Source organism: Anabrus simplex, chromosome 6 (genome assembly GCF_040414725.1).
Source record: "Anabrus simplex isolate iqAnaSimp1 chromosome 6, ASM4041472v1, whole genome shotgun sequence".
NCBI lineage: Eukaryota > Metazoa > Arthropoda > Insecta > Orthoptera > Tettigoniidae > Anabrus > Anabrus simplex.
The window spans coordinates 250,843,090-250,864,517 of NC_090270.1; the positions used below are offsets into that span (position 1 = coordinate 250,843,090).

Genomic DNA, 21,428 nt, shown 5'->3' on the forward strand with positions numbered 1-21,428 from the left:
TTCGGACACACTCGAACTGAGCGAAATATTTAACCGGCGCACACGAACTGAGCGAATTCTTCCTGCCTCAGCTAAACCCGAACACTCTGAACTGAGCGACTTGCTGTCCAGGTAAAGAACACACACCTGGCCTTTCTGCGTTGGCAACTACCTCCCCCCCCCCCAACCCACATCCTCCCCGATCAGTCAGTCCTGTCGGGTCACACTTGTCATTAGGTATTATACCACGAAAGGAGGCTCTTTGAATTCAATTAAATTTGTTATATTAAAAACAATTTTTGACAGTATTACAATTAGTGCTATTTGCGACCTTCAGAACTAACTTACCGGTACCAACGTTTGTGAAAGTTTTCACGCACCATTCAATGCATCATGTGATTCCTCGCATCCCAAGATTTTTGTGTTTTTGAAGAACCTCATAAGCTGTCAAGTGGACGTCTATTTAAAAATAAACAGCGTTATAAATGGAGTTTCTTCATGGACAGACAAGAAAACCAAAAATAAGCAAGACCTTATTGTAAACAATATCCATCAACCTGAAAATGGTGAGATTTTTACAATTGCGTTTACGTCGCACCGAGACAGATAGGTTTTACGGCGACGATGGGATAGGAAAGAGCTAGGAGTGGGAAGGAAGCGGCCGTGGCCTTAATTAAAGTACAGCCCCAGAATAGTCTGGTGTGAACATGGGAAACCATCTTTAGGACAGCCAACAGTGGGGTTCGAACCAACTATCTCCCAAATGCAAGCTCACAGCTGCGCGCGCCTAACCACACGGCCAATTCGCTTGGTGAAAATGCTGAGATTGACACACTGACTTTTATTAAAGGCGTCTCATACACATTAGTTTTTAATTTGTAGGCTTGCAACAAACCAACACCTAATAATATTTTTCAAGGCACATAACAGCAATTCGCTCAATTCGAGTGTTAGGATTTAGGTAAGGCGGGTAGAATTCGAGTAGGAATGTAGAAATGTGAAGAGGCAACAACTTGTGAACTCCGCGCTTATGCCGCTTTTCTAATTGTTGGTCCTTGTTGATTATGGTGTTAACTGTTTAAACAGACATCCCCAACTTACATGCGATAGTCCTTTGGGGGGCAGGGTTACCACCTGAGACAAGGGCCTTCACTTTCCTCACCACTTCTGGTGTACGGCTGGTGGCTGGTCGTGGATTTGCCTGGTTTCCCCTTTGGAATTATGCCCAGTCGGCCTTTGCCTTTTTTATTCAATACAGCACTGATCCCGTTCTTTGATAAAGAAATCACGCTTCTTGCACATTCGTTGGATTGCAGAATTGCTATATTTAGTAAGGGTCAATCCACTTCGGCATCGCGCAGCAAATGTCATGAAACTCTACACAGACGTTCTCAGTACTGACGTGGATCATCATTCCAGATTTTGACGTGCTCAAGTTGATAACAGTGCCGCCAGCGGCCTTCAAACTCGTCACTAGAGATCCCGAACGACCTTCTGTACTTCGCATTCAGTCCAACACCCACCCTTCCGCCAAAATCTGTCACGGCGATTTACAGCAAACTAAGAATGTGACCAGCCAGACAGAACGAGCAGTGTTTTGTCAGGTTCCACCTCCAGGCTGTCCGGCTCCATGTCCCAGGTTCGATTCGCGGCCAGGTTGGGGATGTTAAGCATCATTGGTAAATTCGAATGGCTCGGGAGCTGTGTGTGTGTCGTCTTCAGCATTAGAATTCATCGTACGTAGGGCCCCATCCTCACAGAAGCACAGGTCACCTGCATCAGAACTCTGCAGAGGTCACACGCCATTAATAATAACCTCCGGGCTTTTTATCACACCTCTTTGCCTCACTTCGGGGTTCGAAACTCCATTTCTTCTTGGGGTATTTCACATCATTTTGAGGGCAGGCTGGCTGGGTTGAGTTTTCCGTTCACGCCTTCCCCCATTTACATCCAACCAGGTTGACGGCTTTCCATTCCCTTAACACCGCATTCTTCACCATGTGCATACTCATCGTACATCCTAGTCACCTCCATTACATACCTCTCAATCTGTAGCTGACACCGCGTCTGTCGCCTACCACACGGCCCTGATATTCACTCACGCCGACCTCTCATGTTATGCTTGCTATCTCCAAGTTGTTCCAGCCTCCAGTGCGCAGACTCATGGGTTCAATGTAAGCGTACTGCGCCGCAGCTCCCCACCAATACCGAACTCACTGCATGCTGGCTCGCCTTTGATTCTTTGGCAGCACCAGTCACAACTATCCACAGCTCTCATCATCTGTAGCTCGTCCCATGGAAGCCGAGTTCTCATCCCCCCGCACCACCAACTGCACTGTTACATCTGAACTCCAAACATCAAGAACACATAATCCAATATCAAACCCTCATTTCCTCTAGGAGAACCCTGCAGGCATATACTCTTACATCCTCTTTAACTCCCACATCAGAGTTCGACTTCCCACCAAAAATATTCACAACATTCCTACGTTACAATATGAAGGAAGAAGTAACTGATACCCACCTGACATCAAAAGGTATGATAATTAAAATCAATGGCGAGGACACTGTACCACCACTAAGGCACAATTTTAGCTATGAGATCCGATGAGAAGAAACAGTTTAAACAAACTTGGTGACGATGGCATTTTGCTAAAATGGCCTTCTGTATAAAGAACACTTCTGAGCCCACCTTATAGTTAGGGTACTCCTTCCCATTCTCGAGGACGTCGATCGATCCTTGCGAGTAGGGTTTCAATTCATCACCACCACCACAACCTAAGACACTTCGTTGTGAGCGCTGTTTAACTAATAACAGGCACAACACACATAACACATCCCTCTGCAATGCAGAACATGCAGTCTGCAGCCACTGCAACCAGCACCACCACAACTAAAAATACCCCAACATAACACAGCCCCTCACCCCTGCTGCATAGTCTTCACCACCCCAGCAAACCAAAACTAGCGGCACCTGTACATACAACAGACACCGCCACCACCCAGCTCACTATTTCCTTTACCGACCATGGAGGCTATGATAAGATTTATTACCAATGCTCTGTTTAATCCCTACCCATTCCATTCCTCTCCAATACTTGCACACTTACAGGCACCTGCTAATCAAACGTTGAATCTTCACTTTCAGACATCACGCTCAAGACTGAATACACATTTCAATTTCACACCACTTGAAACATTAGTTTTAATACCTCATACCACCTCAGGCCCTGGTAACATCATCATCATCATCATCATCATCATCATCATCATCATCATCACCACCACCATCACCACTTCATAGATCTACGACACTAATCTGGGTGGGAGCAGAAAGGATGTATACATCATCTCAGCTGAATTATCACAGCTGATCTGCTGAGTTAGTTTATGAGTTGGTGGGTGGAAGAAATGCTCATCCACCCATACATTTTTCACACTTCTAGCCTCTTATCCCAACATCTTGTCATCAACAAACCATCCAACACCAACTTCAAACAAACAAACAAACAAACCAATAAACAGACCAACTAACTAAAAAAATTAAAAATGCACACACTCGCTCAGTCATTCCTTCATCCCTGCACCCATTCATCCAGCCACATAACTTCTCATAATTCATTTACCAATCGAGCATTATCAACTTTTTTTATTTACTATGCATCTGAATTTAATAACAATTATCTACACTCCCTCTTATGTCAAATAAAGAATCACAATAAACCAGCACCAGGCTGAATGGCTCAGACGGTTGAGGCGCTGGCCTTCTGACCCCAATTTGGCAGGTCCAACCTGGCTCAGTCCAATGGTATTTGACAGCCTCGTGTCGGTAGATTTACTGGCATGTAAAAGAACTGCGGGACTAAGTTCTGGCACCTTGGCGTCTTCAAAAACCGTAAAAATAGTTGTTAGTGGGACGTAAAGCAATGAAACCTCTCTGAACACACACTCCTTATTTAGCCAAGAGGCTAAACATTCTCTTTTCGAAAGTACCATATTTCTCGCATATAACTCGCACTCTTTGGATGAAAAATAAGTGTGAACATTTTCGATGCGTGATATATACGAGGATTGAGTACATGGAACGACATGGGATGCGTAAGTATGCATCATTGTTATAAGCCTGAGGATTATATTCAGTACCGGTACTGAATAGATCCACAAATGTATGAAGTTCTAGAGCAAATGAAATACTGGGTGTAATAAAATTATGCTCCAATGAAATGTACCGAGTTCACTCTACTCTACATTTATAATAGGTATTATCTGGCGGTCCATATCTGATCTACAACTTCATTAAAGAATTGAAAAAAGAAAAAAAAAAAAAAAAGAAAGGCCATACCTTGATCGTGGTTTGTATGGCCTAAATTGTCTTCTTGGCGGAGATCTCGGACTGCTACTGTTGTTATTGAGGCTGAAATCGCTTAGCATTCTCTGACAGAGAGATGTTCGCCTTCGCAGACACAATCCCTTTCATGTCATGAATCTATGGATCCTACCCTGGCTTACTTTCAGATCCAAACAGCTGATTCCTCCTTTAATCGCTAGTTCGCGCGCTTTGAAGTGTAGTATCTCGTGTGAGATACTAAAGTCATCATTTCGCAACTCTGTAACGTAATGAAGCAACTCGTCTTCCAGCTCAGCAAATTTACCAGTTTTCAGCCCTCTGAAAGCCCTACGTGTGCGGTTGGCGGTTTCTAGCCTAGTTTTCTGTTTACGCCAGTAGCGAACATTAAACTCGGTCACACTGAATTTTCGACCGGCAGCTCTGTTACCATGTTCTTCAGCATATTTTATCACCTTGAGTTTAAACCCAGCCGTATAACTCCCACGTTTCTCCATAATTTAAAGATCGACCTACAGAAGAAAACTTAACTGAGTAACAACAATGAAACGCGAAGACACAATACTGGTACTTGTCGACAATACAAGAGATGGAAGATATGTGTTTGAGTCATCAGTCCATAGTCTGGTTTGATGCAGCCCTGCATGCCACCCTATCCTGTGTTAACCTTTTCATTTCTACGTAACTACTGCATCCTACATCTGCTCTAATCTGCTTGTCATATTCATACCTTGGTCTACCCCTACCGTTCTTACCTCCTACACTTCCTTCAAAAACCAACTCAACAAGTCCTGGGTGTCTTAAGATATGTCCTATCATTCTGTCTCTTCTTCTCATCAAATTTAGCCAAATCGATCTCCTCTCGCCAATTCGATTCAGTATCTCTTCATTTGTGATTCGATCTATCCATCTCACCTTCAGCATTCTTCTGTAACACCACATTTCAAAAGCTTCTATTCTCTTTCTTTCTGAGCTAGTTATCGTCCGAGTTTCACTTCCAAACAATGCCATGCTACACACGAAAGTCTTCAAAAACATCCTTCTAATTCCTATCAATGTTTGAAGTAAGCAAATTTCTTTTCTTAAGAAAGCTCTTGCTTGCTTGAGCTAATCTGCATTTTATGTCCTTACTTCTGCCATCATTAGTTATTTTACTACCCAAGTAACAATATTCATTTACTTCCTTTAAGACTTCATTTCCTAATTTAATATTTCCTGCATCACCTGCCTTTGTTCGACTGCACTCCGTTACTTTTGTTTTGGACTTATTTATTTTCATCTTGTACTCCTTACCCAAGACTTCGTCCATACCATTCAGCAGCTTCTCGAGATCTTCTGCAGTCTCAGATAAAATAACAAAATCATCGGCAAATCTCAAGGTTTTGATTTCCTCTCCTTGGATTGTGATTCCCTTTCCAGATTCCTCTTTGATTTCCTTTACTGCCTGTTCTATGTAAACACTGAAAAGGAGGGGGAACAAACTGCAACCTTGCCTCACTCCTTTCTGGATTGCTGCTTTTTTTTTTTTTTTTCATAGCCCTCAATTCTTATCACTGCAGACTAATTTTTATATAGATTGTAGATAATTCTTCATTCTCGGTATCTGATCCCAATCACCTTCAGAATCTTAAATAGCTTGGTCCAATCAACATTATCGAATGCCTTTTCTAGATCTACGAATGCCATGAACATGGGCTTGTCCTTCCTGATTCAATCCTCTAAGATCAGGCGTAAAGTCAGGATTGCTTAACGTGTTCCTACATTTCTTCTGAAGCCAAATTGATCTTCTACCAACTCAGCTTCAACTTGTTTTTCCATTCTTCTATAAACAATATTTGTTTTTCCATTCTTCTGTAAACAATGTGTGTTAAAATTTTGCAGGCATGAGATACTAGCAATAGTTTCCACACCTGTCAGCACCGGCTTTCTTGGGAATAGGTATAACAATATTCTGCCGAAAATCAGATGGGACTTCTCCTGTCTCATACATCTTGCACACTAAATGGAATAATATTGCCATGCTGGTTTCTCCTAAGGCAGTCAGTAATTCAGAGGGATTGTCATCAACTCCAGGTGCCTTGTTCCTATTTAGTTCGCTCTCAGCTCTGTCAAACTCTGACCTCAAAATTGGGTCTCCCATTTCATCAGCATCAACAGTCTCTTCTTGTTCCAGAACCAAATTATCTACATCTTCACCTTGATACAACTGTTGGATATGTTCTTGCCATCTTTCTGCTTTGTCTTCCTTCCCTAGAAGTGGCTTTCCATCTGAGCTCTTAATATTCATACACCTAGATTTCCTTTCTCCAAAGGTTTCCTTGATTTTCCTGTATGCAGCATCTACCTTTCCTAGGACCATACAACCTTCAACATCCTTGCACTTCTCCTTCATCCAGTCTTCCTTAGCTACCTTGCACTTTCTATCAACTTCATTCTTTAATCGCCTGTATTCTTTTCTGCCCTCTTCATTTCCAGCATTCTTGTATTTTCGTCGTTCATCAATCAGGTCTAGTATCTCCTGAGTTGTCCACTGATTCTTAGTTGATCTTTCCTTCCTTCCTAACATTTCTTCAGCAGCCCTGCTGGCTTCATTTTTCATGACTGTCCACTCTTCCTCTATTGTGTTTCCTTCAGCCTTTTCATTTAGCCCTTTTGCAACATGTTCCTTAAAACAATCCCTCACACTCTTTTCTTTCAACTTATCTAGATCTCATCTTTTTGCATTCTTTCCTTTCTTTAATTACTTCAGCTTCAGATGGCATTTCATGACCAACAAGTTGTGGTCAGAGTCCATGTCTGTTCCTGGGAAAGTTTTGCAATCCAACACCTGGTTTCTGAATCTCTGCTTAATCATAATTAAGTCTATTTGATACCTTCCAGTGTCCCCAGGTCTCGTCCACGTATAAAGCCGTCGTTTGTGGTGTTTGAACCAAGTATTGGCAAGGACTAAATTATGATCAGTGCAGAATTCGACCAGCCGACTTCCTCTTTCATTCCTTTGTCTCAATCCGAATTCTCCTACTACCTCCTATTACCTTCTCTTCCTTGGCCTACCACTGCATTCCAGTCTCCCATCACAATTAGATTCTAGTCACCTTTTACATATTGTATTAAATCTTCTATCTCTTCATATGTTCTTTCGATTTCCACCTCATCTGCTGAGCTAGTAGGCACATAGACCTGCACTATTGTGGTGGGCATTGGTTTGGTGTCTATCTTGACAACAATAGTTCTTTCACTATGCTGGTCATAGTAGCTTACCCGCTGCCCTATTTTCTTATTCAATATTAAACCAACTCCTGCATTTCCTCTGATTTTGTGTTGATAATTCGGTAGTCGCCTGACCAGAAATCCTGTTCCTCCTGCCAACGTACTTCACTTATACCAACTACATCTAACTTTTCAGATTCTCTAATCTACCACAACGATTCAAATTTCTAACATTCCACGCTCCGACTTGCAGACTGTCAGTATCCATCTTCCTGATGATCGCCCCCTCTCGTGTAGTCCCCACCCGGAGATCCGAATGGGGAACTAGTTTACCTCCAAAATATTTTACCCGGGAGGAAGCCATCATCAGTACATCATTCATACAGAGAGAGCTGCATGTCCTCGGGAGTTAGTTACGGCTGTAATTTCCCGTTGCTTTCAGCCGTGTAGCAGTATCAACACAGCTAAGCCATGTGGAGTATTATTACAAGGCCATATCAGTCAATCATCCAGACTGCCGCCCTTGCAACTTCCGAAGGCTGCTACCCGCCTTTCGATGAACCATTCCTTAGTCTGGTCTCTCAACAGATACCCATCTGATATGGCTGCACCTGCGGCTCGGCTCTCTGCTTCATTGGGACACGCAAGCCTCCCCACCACAGCAAGGTAACATGGTTCACAGGGGAGGAGATGGAAGATACGATACCTAATACCGCTATCACTTGACTGCCTGGACAGGGAAATACTCCCAGTTCACATGATCAGCTCTGGACAGGTAGCAATAAGCATATTGATAAAGATGAAAAAGTGAGAGCGATGGCTGAGTGTGACTGACTGGCTAGGAATGCAGCTTTGGGGCAGGGGTTTGCGAGTAAGGTATTTTTGTTACAACAGCTAGCCTCATCTGTTCTGCAGGTAGACAGAAATGCAGTTTCTTCTTGTACTGTCACGTACAAAGTACTGTAACAGAAATTGGTACAGCCCCAATATTTAACATAGGCATGTCCACGGAATACCCAAACCTTATTTCGTCTATGTACCGTATGTCTTTATGATGTCAGAAATTAATGCGAGTCGTGTGTGGAGATTTTTTCCCGCAGCTTCAATTGTTAAAAATGGGGTGCAATATATACATGGTGGCGAGTTATATGTGAACAAATAGGGTAACTTCTCCTTTTACCCATCTCACTCCTCCTTTTAACACGTCCAAATCTCCTGGCGAAAGAGAGCATTACCTACCTATTTTTTATCTCTTCAGGATGGGGATGAAAACAGATGACGATGATGATGATGGTAGAAGTGTTTACTAGCTACAGTGAGTGATCAAAAAAGAACATATGACAAGAGCTCAGTGAGGCTGAAAGGGACAAGATCAGTGCCCAGTGATTCGGTCATTCCATCAGCGAGATTTCTGAAAAGTTTCAAATACCACCTACAATAGTGAGAGATGTAGCAGTGAAATGAAAGCACCTGGGACTTTGAAAACCCCACCACAATAAGGGAAGCCTCGATAATTAACAGATAGGAACCGTCGATGCCTTCAACATGTGAAGTCAAATTGGGAAGCTACATTAGAAACTGGCCACAGCTCTTCAACTGGTATCTGGCAGTGATCTGCTCAAGATCTAATGTTCCCATCCGATGGATGAATCACCAACAACAGTGTCATATGCCCTTACTTCATACAAACACTGCAAAGAGGTTTGGAACTGAACCCAAACTGGCAAACATTCCGACAGTGAAAATTTTGAACTAGCTAACCACTGTGTCAGACCATGAAGACTTGACATCTTAATGATCAATAACACCAGGCGGGCTTTCTAATAGAAATATAATTCTGTAAAATAAATTAAAAACTTCACCGAAGTGCGATTAATATTCTTTAGTCTACACTGATGCATTCTCTCATATTTGTATTTTTTGCGTTATGGCAAGAGCAATCGCTATCAACAGTTTAATATATTACACTAGTCCTCTAGAAAGCAATGAATGCCGAGTCTGTTCCAACTCCCTAACATCAACAAATAGTCTGCAGTTTACATTCTCTGCATATATGGACCAAAAATAATCTTCCCTCCCAATCCAGACAATATTCATGTGGAATTATCAAAGGACCCAGACAATCGAGTACTGGAAATCCTAAACACACCTGTTCAACTTGGTCTATCAGACTGGACAGATCCCTCAAGACTGGCATAAATCTACCTTCATCATCTTACCAAAAGAGCCCAATGCCGAGTGATTTGAAGATCATCGTACTATTAGTCCTATGAGCCATGTTCTGAAAGTGTTCCTGAGGATTATTCATGCCTGTATCTATCGGAAGTGAAAAGAGAGGGTCTCTGAAACACAATTCAGTTTCAGGACTTGGAATAAGAGATGCTTCATTTGTCAGGCAAGTTCTAGTGCAAAATGCTATGAATCAACATTAATAAAAATTTGTATCTTTGTTTCATGGACTATGAAAAGGCCTCCATGGATCTAGATGGAAGACACATCAAATCATCACAAATTTGTATTAGAACCAGGAAGCTGCAGTGAGAGTGGAAGGGATACTGTGAGAAGTAGAAATCTGTAGAGGTGTCGGACAAAGATGTGTTCTATCCCCACTATTATTTCATATCTACTCTGAGATAATTTTGGTACAAACAGTTCATCAGTGTGTAGATATTGGAATCTGTGTGAATGGAGAATGTATCAATACCAGATAGAAGATTTGTAAGAACTACTGATATATATATATATATAAGACTTGTACTAGATATCGTTTAAAAATAAACATTAAAAAGACTACAATCAATGGTATTTGGCAAAGATTAATGTATTCACGCACAACTAGAACTGGCTGATGAACCTGAAAATGTGTCAAAATCTACAGATAGCTTGGATGTCTTGTAAAATTTTCAATAGGAGTTCTCACAAGAAGTCTGTGCAAGAATAGAAAAAGCCAGGCTGATTGGCTCAGATGGTTGAGGCGCTGCCCTTCTGACCCCAACTTGGCAGGTTCGATCTTGGCTCAGTCCTGTGGTATTCGAAGGTGCTCAAATACACCAGCCTCATGTCCGATCATTTACTGGCACGTAAAAGAACCTCTGCGGGACTACATTCCGGCACCTCATTGTCTCCGAAAACCGTAAAAGTAGTTAGTGGGCTTTAAAGCCAATAACATTATTATTATTATTATTATTATTATTATTATTATTATTATTATTATTATTATTATTATTATTATTATTGTAGATTAAATGATAATAGGATAATAAAACAACTATTTAATTACTTTTGGAAAAATAAAACAAAAAATGGTTTAAAGAAGTTCAGAATGATTTAGAAGAGCTGAATATTACAATGAAGCAAATTGAAAATAAAGAAAAAAGGATTGTCAAGAACAAACACATAAAACTGTCATTAAAAACTGTACAACACAAACAATTTGTCATATCTGATGAAGAAAGGGCAGCCAGGTCAGCCAGAATGAAGAGGTTTTGGGAAAGGAAGAAGATGATGCAAGCTAAATCTTCAGTTAATTCTTTGTTAACAAATGTATTTGGGTTTGATTTGAGTGCTCCAATGTGGGTGTAAACTATGTAAATAAATAAATAAATTAGAATAGAAAAACCTCGGAACACCTTCAACAAATTGAAGAGGTTATCGACCATAAGTTGCAATGTTACGAGTTTTCAACACACTTGTATGGTATGGAAGGATGGACTCTCACTCCAAACTTGTGCAAATGATCAGAAGCATTTGAACTGTGGACCTATATGCGTGACCAGAAGTGTAGACTTTTGCAACTCCAGAACTTACATCTGCCATGGTTCGTTCGAACCCTGTTCAGTGATACCCATACCCTTCTTGGTAACTTGAAACCAGGTGGCTGGCTGCAGAGATCAGAGATTATACCCAGGTGGTGAGGATTTGAAGCAGCCAATTCTTCACACCAAACCTAATCTATTTCCTAATTTGTTTTTATGTCACATCAACACAGACAGGTCTTGTAGCAATGGTGGAATAAGACAGGGCTAGGATTAGGAAGTGACTGTGGCCTTAATTAACGTACAGCCCCAACATTTGCTTGGGGTGAAAATTTGAAAATCACAGAAAACCATCTTCCAAATGCAAGCCTGATCTACAGTGATTAAAGAGGTAATCAGCTTTTCACCTAGCTACCATGAGAGGTTTCTAGATTTTAATCTCTTGATTCTTGGATTCTGAGGGTTGCAGTCCTCATGCATGAGCAATGGATTCTTGCAGCACTTTTCCCATTCTTTCTGCAAAATAAATGCAACAAACTCTCGATATCAAAACACCCCAGATTGATTTGTTTGTCGAAACAATCATTTTCTTCGGCAGTGGTTCTCAAACCTGTCGCCAAAGCTTTTTCTAGGGATATTTGCAAAACAAGTATTTTGGATAAAGAAATTATTTCCTTCCTTCAGAAGGATCCTTTATGTGGAATCTATTTTTAGAATTGTATTAGTTATACATTTTTTAGACCGTTGTTGGTAAAACTTACAAATTTATTTGATTATTAAAGAGTCTTCATGAGTTATTCAACAGTGTACGACTGCAAATTTAAACACAGTTATCACAAACATTTTGTAAGTTTTGGTTTAAACATCACAATCTGGATTCACGACAAACATGGTAACATTAATAAGCTGTTGGGAAGTGCATCTCCTAGTTCAGCTGTGTCTCGAGATGTTTCAATAAAAATGAAATCTAGGAAATATTGTGATGAATATCTACAGAACAATTTAGTGCCCTCAGCAACTTCAATGTGTTATATATTTTGATATTACCTTGAACAAATGTATCAAACCTGCTAAACTTCATAGGCATCTTGAAAAAAAAAAAAAAAAAGACATGCTAATCATTCTGGTAGGTAAATTAACTTTTTTAATGAAAGCCCTAAAAATTCAGCAAGTAAGAAATATGATTGAAAAATTGCATCAGGAAGCAATGACAAGAAAGCAGCCCTTGCTTTGTATGAATTGTCATTACTATATTTACTTGCCAATAACACCCAGCCTTTCCTCCTAATTTTCAACTTCAAAAATAGGATAGGATACAACAGGTGAAAATTTCATGTAATGTAAGTTAGGTTGGCATGGTTGAGAAGTAGAGAAAGGAACAGCTAGCTTCTTTAAATCTCCACACAAAACAGTTATTTAAATCTATACTTTATTTATGCAACCTTTTGTATCAGCTCCCTCCTTCATTAATACAGCTGATTGGCCACATGACTAAACTCCATGCCTGTGCGACAGCTGCATAGCACCGCATGGAGTTCAAGGCTATGCATCATTGCAATGTCCGAAGTCTTGCAACAAAGCAGTGAAATTCAATCACTTTGTCAGTATTATGTGATGGAAGCCACTGGCACAGTGACATCATCCTCTGCAAACTTAATCTATTCCGGCGCATAAAGCGTTCTGACCAATCTCTACTCACTTTGAAATCTTGCCAAGTAATAACAAGACATCACTGTGATTTACAGCGTTGCCGTTGTCTCTTACTTCTGTGATGCACTCCAGAAATTTTGTCTACATTTTCGTATTTTCCTTTCTTCACACCATGGAAGGAATTACGTGTGTGGGGGTTTTGTTTGACTCCTAACAATTCGTCTCTCTGGTTATGCCAATTACTAATCGTACACAGCTGCACTTCATATTTACAACTTGCCGCTCTCAGTCCACTTTCTGGACTTGAAGGATGCCATAAAAATTATCTTGTTCATTAACACTCCAGCTTGTGTACTGGACGCTTCCAAATCGTACACCACATGCTGCTGCACGGAATGCGAGGCTCGGAAGCTGGGAGGGCACTGAGAAATGTAGGGTAGTGGGACAGAGTAGCCAAGGCCAGTGCACAGATGGTGCAGAAGCAAGGGTTTTACCATTAACTAAAATGTTGTACTTACTCCTCAGTAACTTGAAATAATTTTTTGCAATTTTTTTGTGATCCCACCTCCCCACCCTCCCGTAAGTCTAAAATTAATGGGGGGGGGGGATGTTACAGGCGAGTAAATACGGTATTCATATTTGTTTAGTTCAGTTTAAATATACAGTTGATTGAATTGTGTTAACTTTAACCTCAAAACCTAAACTACCTATTATTGAACTGATGGCTTACAGGGAGTCTGCAAGAGTGGAAAAAGATTTCTGCAATGCTAGTAAGTTTGAGAACCACTGTTCCAGGGACTCCGATGTAATCAAAGATTATTGGCAGATATTTGAAGAAAATTGTGTGTTAAAAGGGAAATGTGGGTAGTAAACACTTTAACACAATTCTCTCTTCTCAGTCCACTCATACCACTTCCTCAGACTCTAAAATGAGAGAAATTTTTTATGAATACCAGTCCTTTGCTTCTGGCAGCATCTTAAACCTAGAGTACAACCTACTAAGTTTTGGTTTAACTATGGTACAAACTGTGCAATAAGGGAGAGAATATAACTAAAGGTTTATGGATAATCTCTCAAAAGAGAATACTACTTTATTTACATGTATCTACTTACATCATATACACATACGAATTTAAACATACACAAAACAGATTTTTATATTCCCTCTGTTTCTTCAACAAAACAATACAACACAGCCAATAAATAGCTGGCACAGAACAATTGACAAATGTCAATTCAAATGACAACATAATAATGTTGAATGCAAATTGACATCTGTCAATGACTGACAACAAACATATCACAATCGATGTGTAAGAGTCGCTAATATACAAAACAAATAAATACATAGCAAAAGTTGTTTGTATAATCGACTGTGCAGGAACTCCTCACGAGTGGTGCTGTGAAAAACTAACAGTGGTATGGCATTATTTCTCCTTATTGAGTGCCTGTATGAATTCTTCTAACTTCTCCTGTATCTGCCTAACCCTCTCTGAAAAAAAGAGAAAGAAGATAGTCTCCATTACCTCAATAATATAAAACATCAATAGCAACAGTGTAACATTTCAACTTGAAATACAGTAGAACCTCGATAATTCGAAATCGGTTAATTCAAAATCCCACGTAATTCGAAGAAGCTCTCGTTCCCGGAAACATGAGATACAGTTTTGCATGTTATTTAAATTGTTTAATTCGAAATACGGATAATTCGTAATTCGAAGTACAATGTCGGCCCCATTACCGATATTCAGATTTTTAATTCGAAACTGCCTTTACATTTTAAAACAATAGTATGTTACAGAGTAATTTCAACTCAAAATTTATCCGCGTCATAATAGAACGCGTGTTTCGGAACGTGGAGTGGTAGCTTTCCGCACTTACACTCACTTCGGTGGGTCTACAGCGCGCTTCATGATTGCCAAGTTGAATGAAATCGGAATTATTTTGTATTCAACCTTTTAAGGAACGCCGTAACACCACGCAACAGGCTGTGTGCGGGAAAACAAAATGTGCGAACACTGGCGATGCCGACAGTTGACAAAAAAGCGTGGCTCATATAATAAATTCGTAGGCACCAAACAATACTGTCATTGCCGATGAAACTGCACTGCTTTATTTTAATGCGAGCCCAAACGGTCTTATGGTTTTAAAGGAGAAAGTGCCAGCCAGAGAATCGTACAAGGGTCGGGGATGGGGGTCATTGTAGTGCGTTGCAATTGCAATGCACATGGAAGCGAGAAACTTTATCCCCTCGTCATAGAAAAGTTCGATAAGCTACAATGTTTAAAGGGCGTCGGGCACTTTCCATCCCAGTACAACGCATCTAAAAATGCAAACAGTACAGATATCCAAAAAATAATGCATTTGCACAGGGGAACCAGCATAATTTATCCTTGTCTTTGAATTTGTGATTGTTTTTCTTTCGTTGCGTGAGGTTATGTTCGGCAGTGATTTATCCAAGTGCATTATTTGAACGTTGTAAATTCACCTTGTTGGATACATTTCGGATTGAATTTATTAATGGGTCTTAGAATACTTTGTGACGCGGCAAGTGTTTACATTTCTGAAGTACGAGAGAAGTGCCATGGCGGGAAATCGTACAAAGATAGAGTCATAGGAAAGTTTGATTTTAAGGGCATCGGGTACTTTCTATGTAAATACAAGGCATCTAAAATGCATACAGTATAGTACTCCAATGTCCAATGAATAAAGCACTTGCACATGGGAGCCAGAACAGATTTCTCCTCGTCTTTGAATCGTGCTTTTTTTTTTTTTCTTTCTTTCGTTGCATGAGGTTATATTTGCCAGTGAGATATGAAAGTGCATTATTTGAATACTGTAAATGCACCTTTTTTTGGATACATTTTGGAAATAGTTCTTTTTTTATGGCATTTGAAAGGTATAAACTGTGAATCAAGGTTAACTGCATGCAGTAATGGGAGTTAGAATATTTCGTAATGCGGCAAGGGTTGGTACTTCTGAATTGCGAATTGGCGGTTAATTCGAAATCACGTAATTCGAAGTCCGATTTTTTAGTCCCAACGACTTCGAATTAACGAGGTTTTACTGTAACACTATCAGATGAAAAATATCTGGACACTCCTCTGTACATAAAATAGAGCCTGAAGTGTGTTCAGTGCTAGAGATACCCGCAGAATGGGTGGAGCAGGAATGGTTAATGGTTGGCACAACAGTAAGCAATCAGTCAGAGCCATTTCCGCCCTTCAAGCTGCCCAAGTCTACTATTGGGCACATGATTGTGAAGTGCAAATGGGAAAATATGATGACAACTAAACCCAATCTGGAAAACCCACATACATTGACGTACGCTAATAACATACTTTAAAGTAGGCTAATCGCATTTGGAAATTAAACAGTAGAGATTTCTCCTGCACTGTAATAATAATAATAATAATAATAATAATAATTGAAAACAAACAGAAACTTTGTTATAAACTAATATTCGTTTGCAATTGACATAAGTTAACTGAAAATGAATCTATAAAACACGAAGCATATTCATAGGACTTTATTCGTGTTTACCTCAAAATAAAATACAAACAGAAATGACGTGCAATATGCCAACAACAAAAACAAACCTGAACATAGCTTTTACTTAGTGTGCGTAGTTTATTGGTCATTGTTAATAGTGGTGGAATGGAATTACTGTGAATGAAAAGAAGAGCATCAGCAATTGTCTGGTTGTAGAAGAGAATGAAGCCCGCTGAACTGAAATTTCTTTCTGAAGCTGAACTTGATGCTTGCATACATATTACTTTCTTAAAAATGTCAAAAACATATTGGATGTAAGGCTTTTCAGGCGTTTGCTCTATTAACCAGCGTTTCGTCTTAGGTCTCACACTCGACTCATCAGAGTGGGATGTGTCAGACCCTACCCACTGACGCTGAGGTGTATGCAGGTGAACTTATCAGAAGCCCTTATAAGAGGCACAGTCTGATAACTGCATACAGTAGATAAATCTCCACAATGGAATTATTGCCCGCCTAGCAATTCCGAATGGAAAATTCTAAATTCCCATGGAGGGAATTAGATATTTTTCACCAATAGAGCATGTCAAAAAAGCCTGTTGGAATAGGAGCATCATGAACGTCAGTCCACGAAGAGAACTTCATTACTTTGGCAGGTTGTGGCATAGTCGTGGAGTCTGATGACACGGAAACATTAGAATGCTCGTCATTCAAGCACACCTCGTTCATCGTAAGTTTTTTATCTAATCATAAAAAGACAAAATCAGTCCGACTCCTTCAATCTACAGTATTATACTAATATAATAAAGAGAGAGTGCGAATTGTGTTAGTTTGTGTATATCTGGAGGGTAATCTCAGAAACTACTGGACCGATTCTAAAAATCCTTTTACTAATGTAAATATACATTATCCCTGAGAGACATGGGCTGTATTTTATTTTCAAAACAATTCGAGGTGGGGGGCGACGGGGGCTAATATAGGCGAAATATCGAATTTGTCATGCAAGGACGAGACTAAGCTCATTTTAAGCCCCTTGACCCAAAGAACAAATCTCGGTAAGCCCTACGAGCCGAAAATCCATGTTTTAAGGCCCTTAAACCGACTGTTATGGAGATATTGGCACCACACTACCCCTGCTCTCAGAATCGGATAAGGAAATGAACTGCCGTAACCATGGCAACACCAGCTCCAGGATTCTACAGCAGCGAGATTATGCGTGTACGTTTGGGCATAGCTGCCAACCAAAATTTCTGCACATAATCCCTGAGCATATCTACAATATATCTCAAAAACTTAACATGTGACAGACGTGAAGTGGTATTTATAATCTCTTTTAAAAATGGAGAGATGTATTATTTTGTTTTCGGAAAAGACACTTAGGGGAGGAGGGGGCGGAGGACTGAAATGTGGGTTGGCGTGAATTCTTAAGTTGAGCATATCTACAGTATATCTCAAACACTTAACACGTTATGGATGTGAAAATTGATATTTTTAATATTTTAAAAATAAAAAACAGGTATTATTTTGTTTTTTGAAAAACCACTTAACGTGGCGGGGGGTGTAAAAGGGACTGAAAAGGGTGTTGAATTAATTTTATTAGGGTACTGATATCTCAAATGAAGTTGTTACAGACGTAAAAATTGGTATTTAGAGTCTCCTTTAATTCTTTTGGATTTGGAAAATCCACTTGAGGATGAAAGGAATGAAATATTAGTTGAATTATTTGTATGAGGATACTTATATCTAAAAAACCTAAATTGTTGCAGACGTGAAAATGGGTATTTGAAATCACATTTAAAAATAAAAAACACTCATTTTTGGGGGTTAAATTAACTTCGGAAGGAGGGGGTGGGAGGCGGGGTTGGGTGAGGGCGTTGAAATAGGTGTTTAATTCTTTTCATGAGGGTGCAAATATCACAAGAATTGAAGATGTTACAGTCGTAATAATTGGTATTTGGCAGCTCCTTTATCAACAAACACGTATTTTTTTGTTTTCGGAAAAACCACTCAAGGGACTGAAAAGAAATGAAAAAGCAGGTGAATTTTTAAAATGAGTACCGGTGTATCTACTGTGTATGTCAAAAACTTTACATATTACAGACATGGAACATGGTACTTGGAATGTCCTTTAAAAATAAATAAACATGTCACTTTCTTTTTAATTTCGGAAAATCCACGTAGGTGGGGGTGGAGGAAGGGCTGAAAAAGGGGTTGAATTCTTTTTATGCGGATACTTAAAAAATAAAGAAACTTTTTTTTTTGAGAAGACGTTCTCACGTGTACAGTTCTATGTCGCATGGTCATCTCACCCCCGAAAGGCAATACCACACACTTGGTTTACAAAGAGTTTCTGAGGTAAATGAAACTCAATTTTTCAGTGAGGTTTTATACTTCAGGGATTTTCAGATAATGTCTTAGTACAGTACCGAGGAATGATTACTTTTATCAAATTACGAAATCCACGCGAGAAGCCACGGGTAACGGCTAGTGTGTACATAAAGTTCACTGCAGAGCGTACAGCACACAAAATTAACGTCTTTCCCATCACCGTCAACTGCAGGCTTGAATACCAACCAAATACGACTTAAGTTTAGGATCCGGTTCAGAAGTCTTGTATTATGCGGTTTTTAGTTGGTTTTTTTTTTTTTTTTTTGTTTTTTTCCTTCACGATTTTTTGCCATGGTTTTCTTTCTTTTGGAACTACAGTACACATTCGCTTCCGATAACAGGATAGACGGAGAAGTCAAACTGAAAACCACAGCAAATTTGATCGGCTCCACTCGACCGTAATGCAAAGCACTCCGCTGACACACAGTACAGTGTACACATTGAAGCAGTCAGTCCATAGAACTACCACAGCGGTCTTTGGTTCACCGCATACGAATGACAGAGCACTGGCCCAAACCGGCCCGTGCGATGACGTCACGGGCTTCATATGTTCGAGCCTTTCAAAGCCCAATGCAGCCTACTGCCGAAGCAGCTCGTGGGCTGGGCCTCTCTGCAGGACTCTGATATACAGTGGCGGTCAAAATAATAGAGCCACCTCTATTGACGGGATTAAGAACTAGGATATCTATTAATTCGCAAAATCTCCACGAGTGCCGTGTTGTCAGTCCCTTTTAGATAACATCAGGGAAGACGTCGCTGCTATCTGTAGTCGTGCGAAAGGAAGCGTTTGAGCTAGACGTGCGAAAAGAGGCATAAAGGTAAGAATCTTATGGGTCAAAATAATAGAGCCGTTTTACAGAAGTCCCGTTCAAATTGATTTTTGCAGTTGTTTTGGGGGCTAGCGATATTATTTGTCAACAAACCTCCACTCAATATTATTTTGTATGTAAATTGACGTTTGGTTTTGTTTACATTCTTCTAGATGGGCAGAGCAAAGCATACGAGTGGTGATGATCGTATAGTAATGTTCCTGATGTTCAAAAGTGGGATGTCCATGAATCAACTAGCCAAAGATTTACACGTTTCACGAAAACGAGTCCAGAACGCCATTAAGCTGGCAAAACAAACAAAGCCGCAGGTGGAGAACAGGGGGTGACTTCGTGTAACTACTCCTCGCGTAGACAGACTCATCACTAGGGAACTAAAGAAAGACCCATTTTTGTCAACACCACGACTGAAAGCCATTTTGTTTAGCGACAAAAATGATGTTCAACCATCAACCTCAACGATTCAAAGACGACTGAGATCCGCAAAATTGAGTGGGCGCATTGCGAGACAGAAGCCACATGTTTCAAAAGCTAATGTTCGGAAAAGGTTGGCCTTCGCCCGGAGAAATGAACAAAAACCTAATATTTGGTGGAGGAACATCCTTTGGTCCGATGAATCCAAGTATAATAGGTTTGTCTCATACGGAAAAGTCTATGTGCGCCGCCCACCAGTTCAGGAATTTAATCCCAAGTACACTTTAAAAACTGTGAAATACGGTGGCGGAAGTGTTACGGTATGGGGATGTTTTTCATGGCACGGTATTGGTCCCATACACCGTATCACCGGCATAATGAACGCAGAAATGTACAAAGACATCTTGGCAAATGTGATGCTGCCTTATGCTGAAGAGTAAATGCCGCTGAAATGGAAATTTCAGCACGATAACGATCCAAAGCACACTGCAAGGATCATAAGGCAGTTTGTTCAAGACCACCATATCGAAGTATTAGAGTGGCCACCTCAATCCCCTGACGCATCACCCATTGAGAACTTATGGGAGATCGTAGACAAGAGAATTGACCGCTCAAAAGCTACATCTTTAGATAAACTTTGGGAAGAAATCCAGAGAGCCTGGTATGCGATCAGCAGCGACGAATGCAGGCGTTTAGTCGACTCTATGGGTAAGAGGTGCAGGGCAATCCTCAAAAATAAGGGCTATCCCACGAAGTACTAATGCACTCCTATGAAGAAACGACTGTTCCTGTAAATTTCATAAGACTGAGATCAAGTACAAAATATTTGTGTCAATTGGCTCTATTTTTTTGAACCTGTGGTCTGGTATTCTTTTGAATATTTTTGATTAGTTTGAGTTGTGTTATCTATATAACTGACTGTGGTACAATGTGACTCTGTTGTAATGGTTGCTGTACAACGTAAAATTTTGTTTCCATCATAGTACAAACATGTCTAGTAATAAATTTGCACTTAATTCCAAACCATTGCCAGGTGGCTCTATTATTTTGACCACCACTGTATATCCCATTATGGCAATCCACATCACATACGAGTGTTAAGCTATTAGCCCCAGTTAAGAATTGCTGGTAAATCTATAACACTGAATGAATGTTGAGCATTAAAGCTTGAATTTATCTTCACCAAATGAAAATGAAAAATAATTCATGCAATAGAGGGTTAATTTTAGTTGATAACACCTTGTTCATGTAAAGAACTAGTAGAACTATGCGTTAGTATATCTTATTACACACGTTGTCTCGAAAGGCTTGGTGTGTAATATAAATAAAAGGTTCCACCTTATCAATATCAATTTTATTTATATAAGATTA

General features: G+C 40.0%; 1 protein-coding gene across 6 annotated transcripts in view; it reads right to left on the minus strand.

Annotated features, from left to right (window-relative positions):
* Positions 1–13,997: 13,997 nt before the first annotated feature.
* Positions 13,998–21,428, minus strand: part of Opa1 (Opa1 mitochondrial dynamin like GTPase) — a 229,102-nt gene continuing 221,671 nt past the window's right edge. For all 6 annotated transcript variants that reach the window (XM_067149273.2, XM_067149272.2, XM_067149269.2 and 3 more), the window contains one exon: positions 13,998–14,431. In XM_067149273.2, coding sequence (XP_067005374.2) covers positions 14,367–14,431 — 65 coding nt within the window. In that variant the 3' untranslated portion in view covers positions 13,998–14,366. The remainder of the gene's footprint in view (positions 14,432–21,428) is intronic.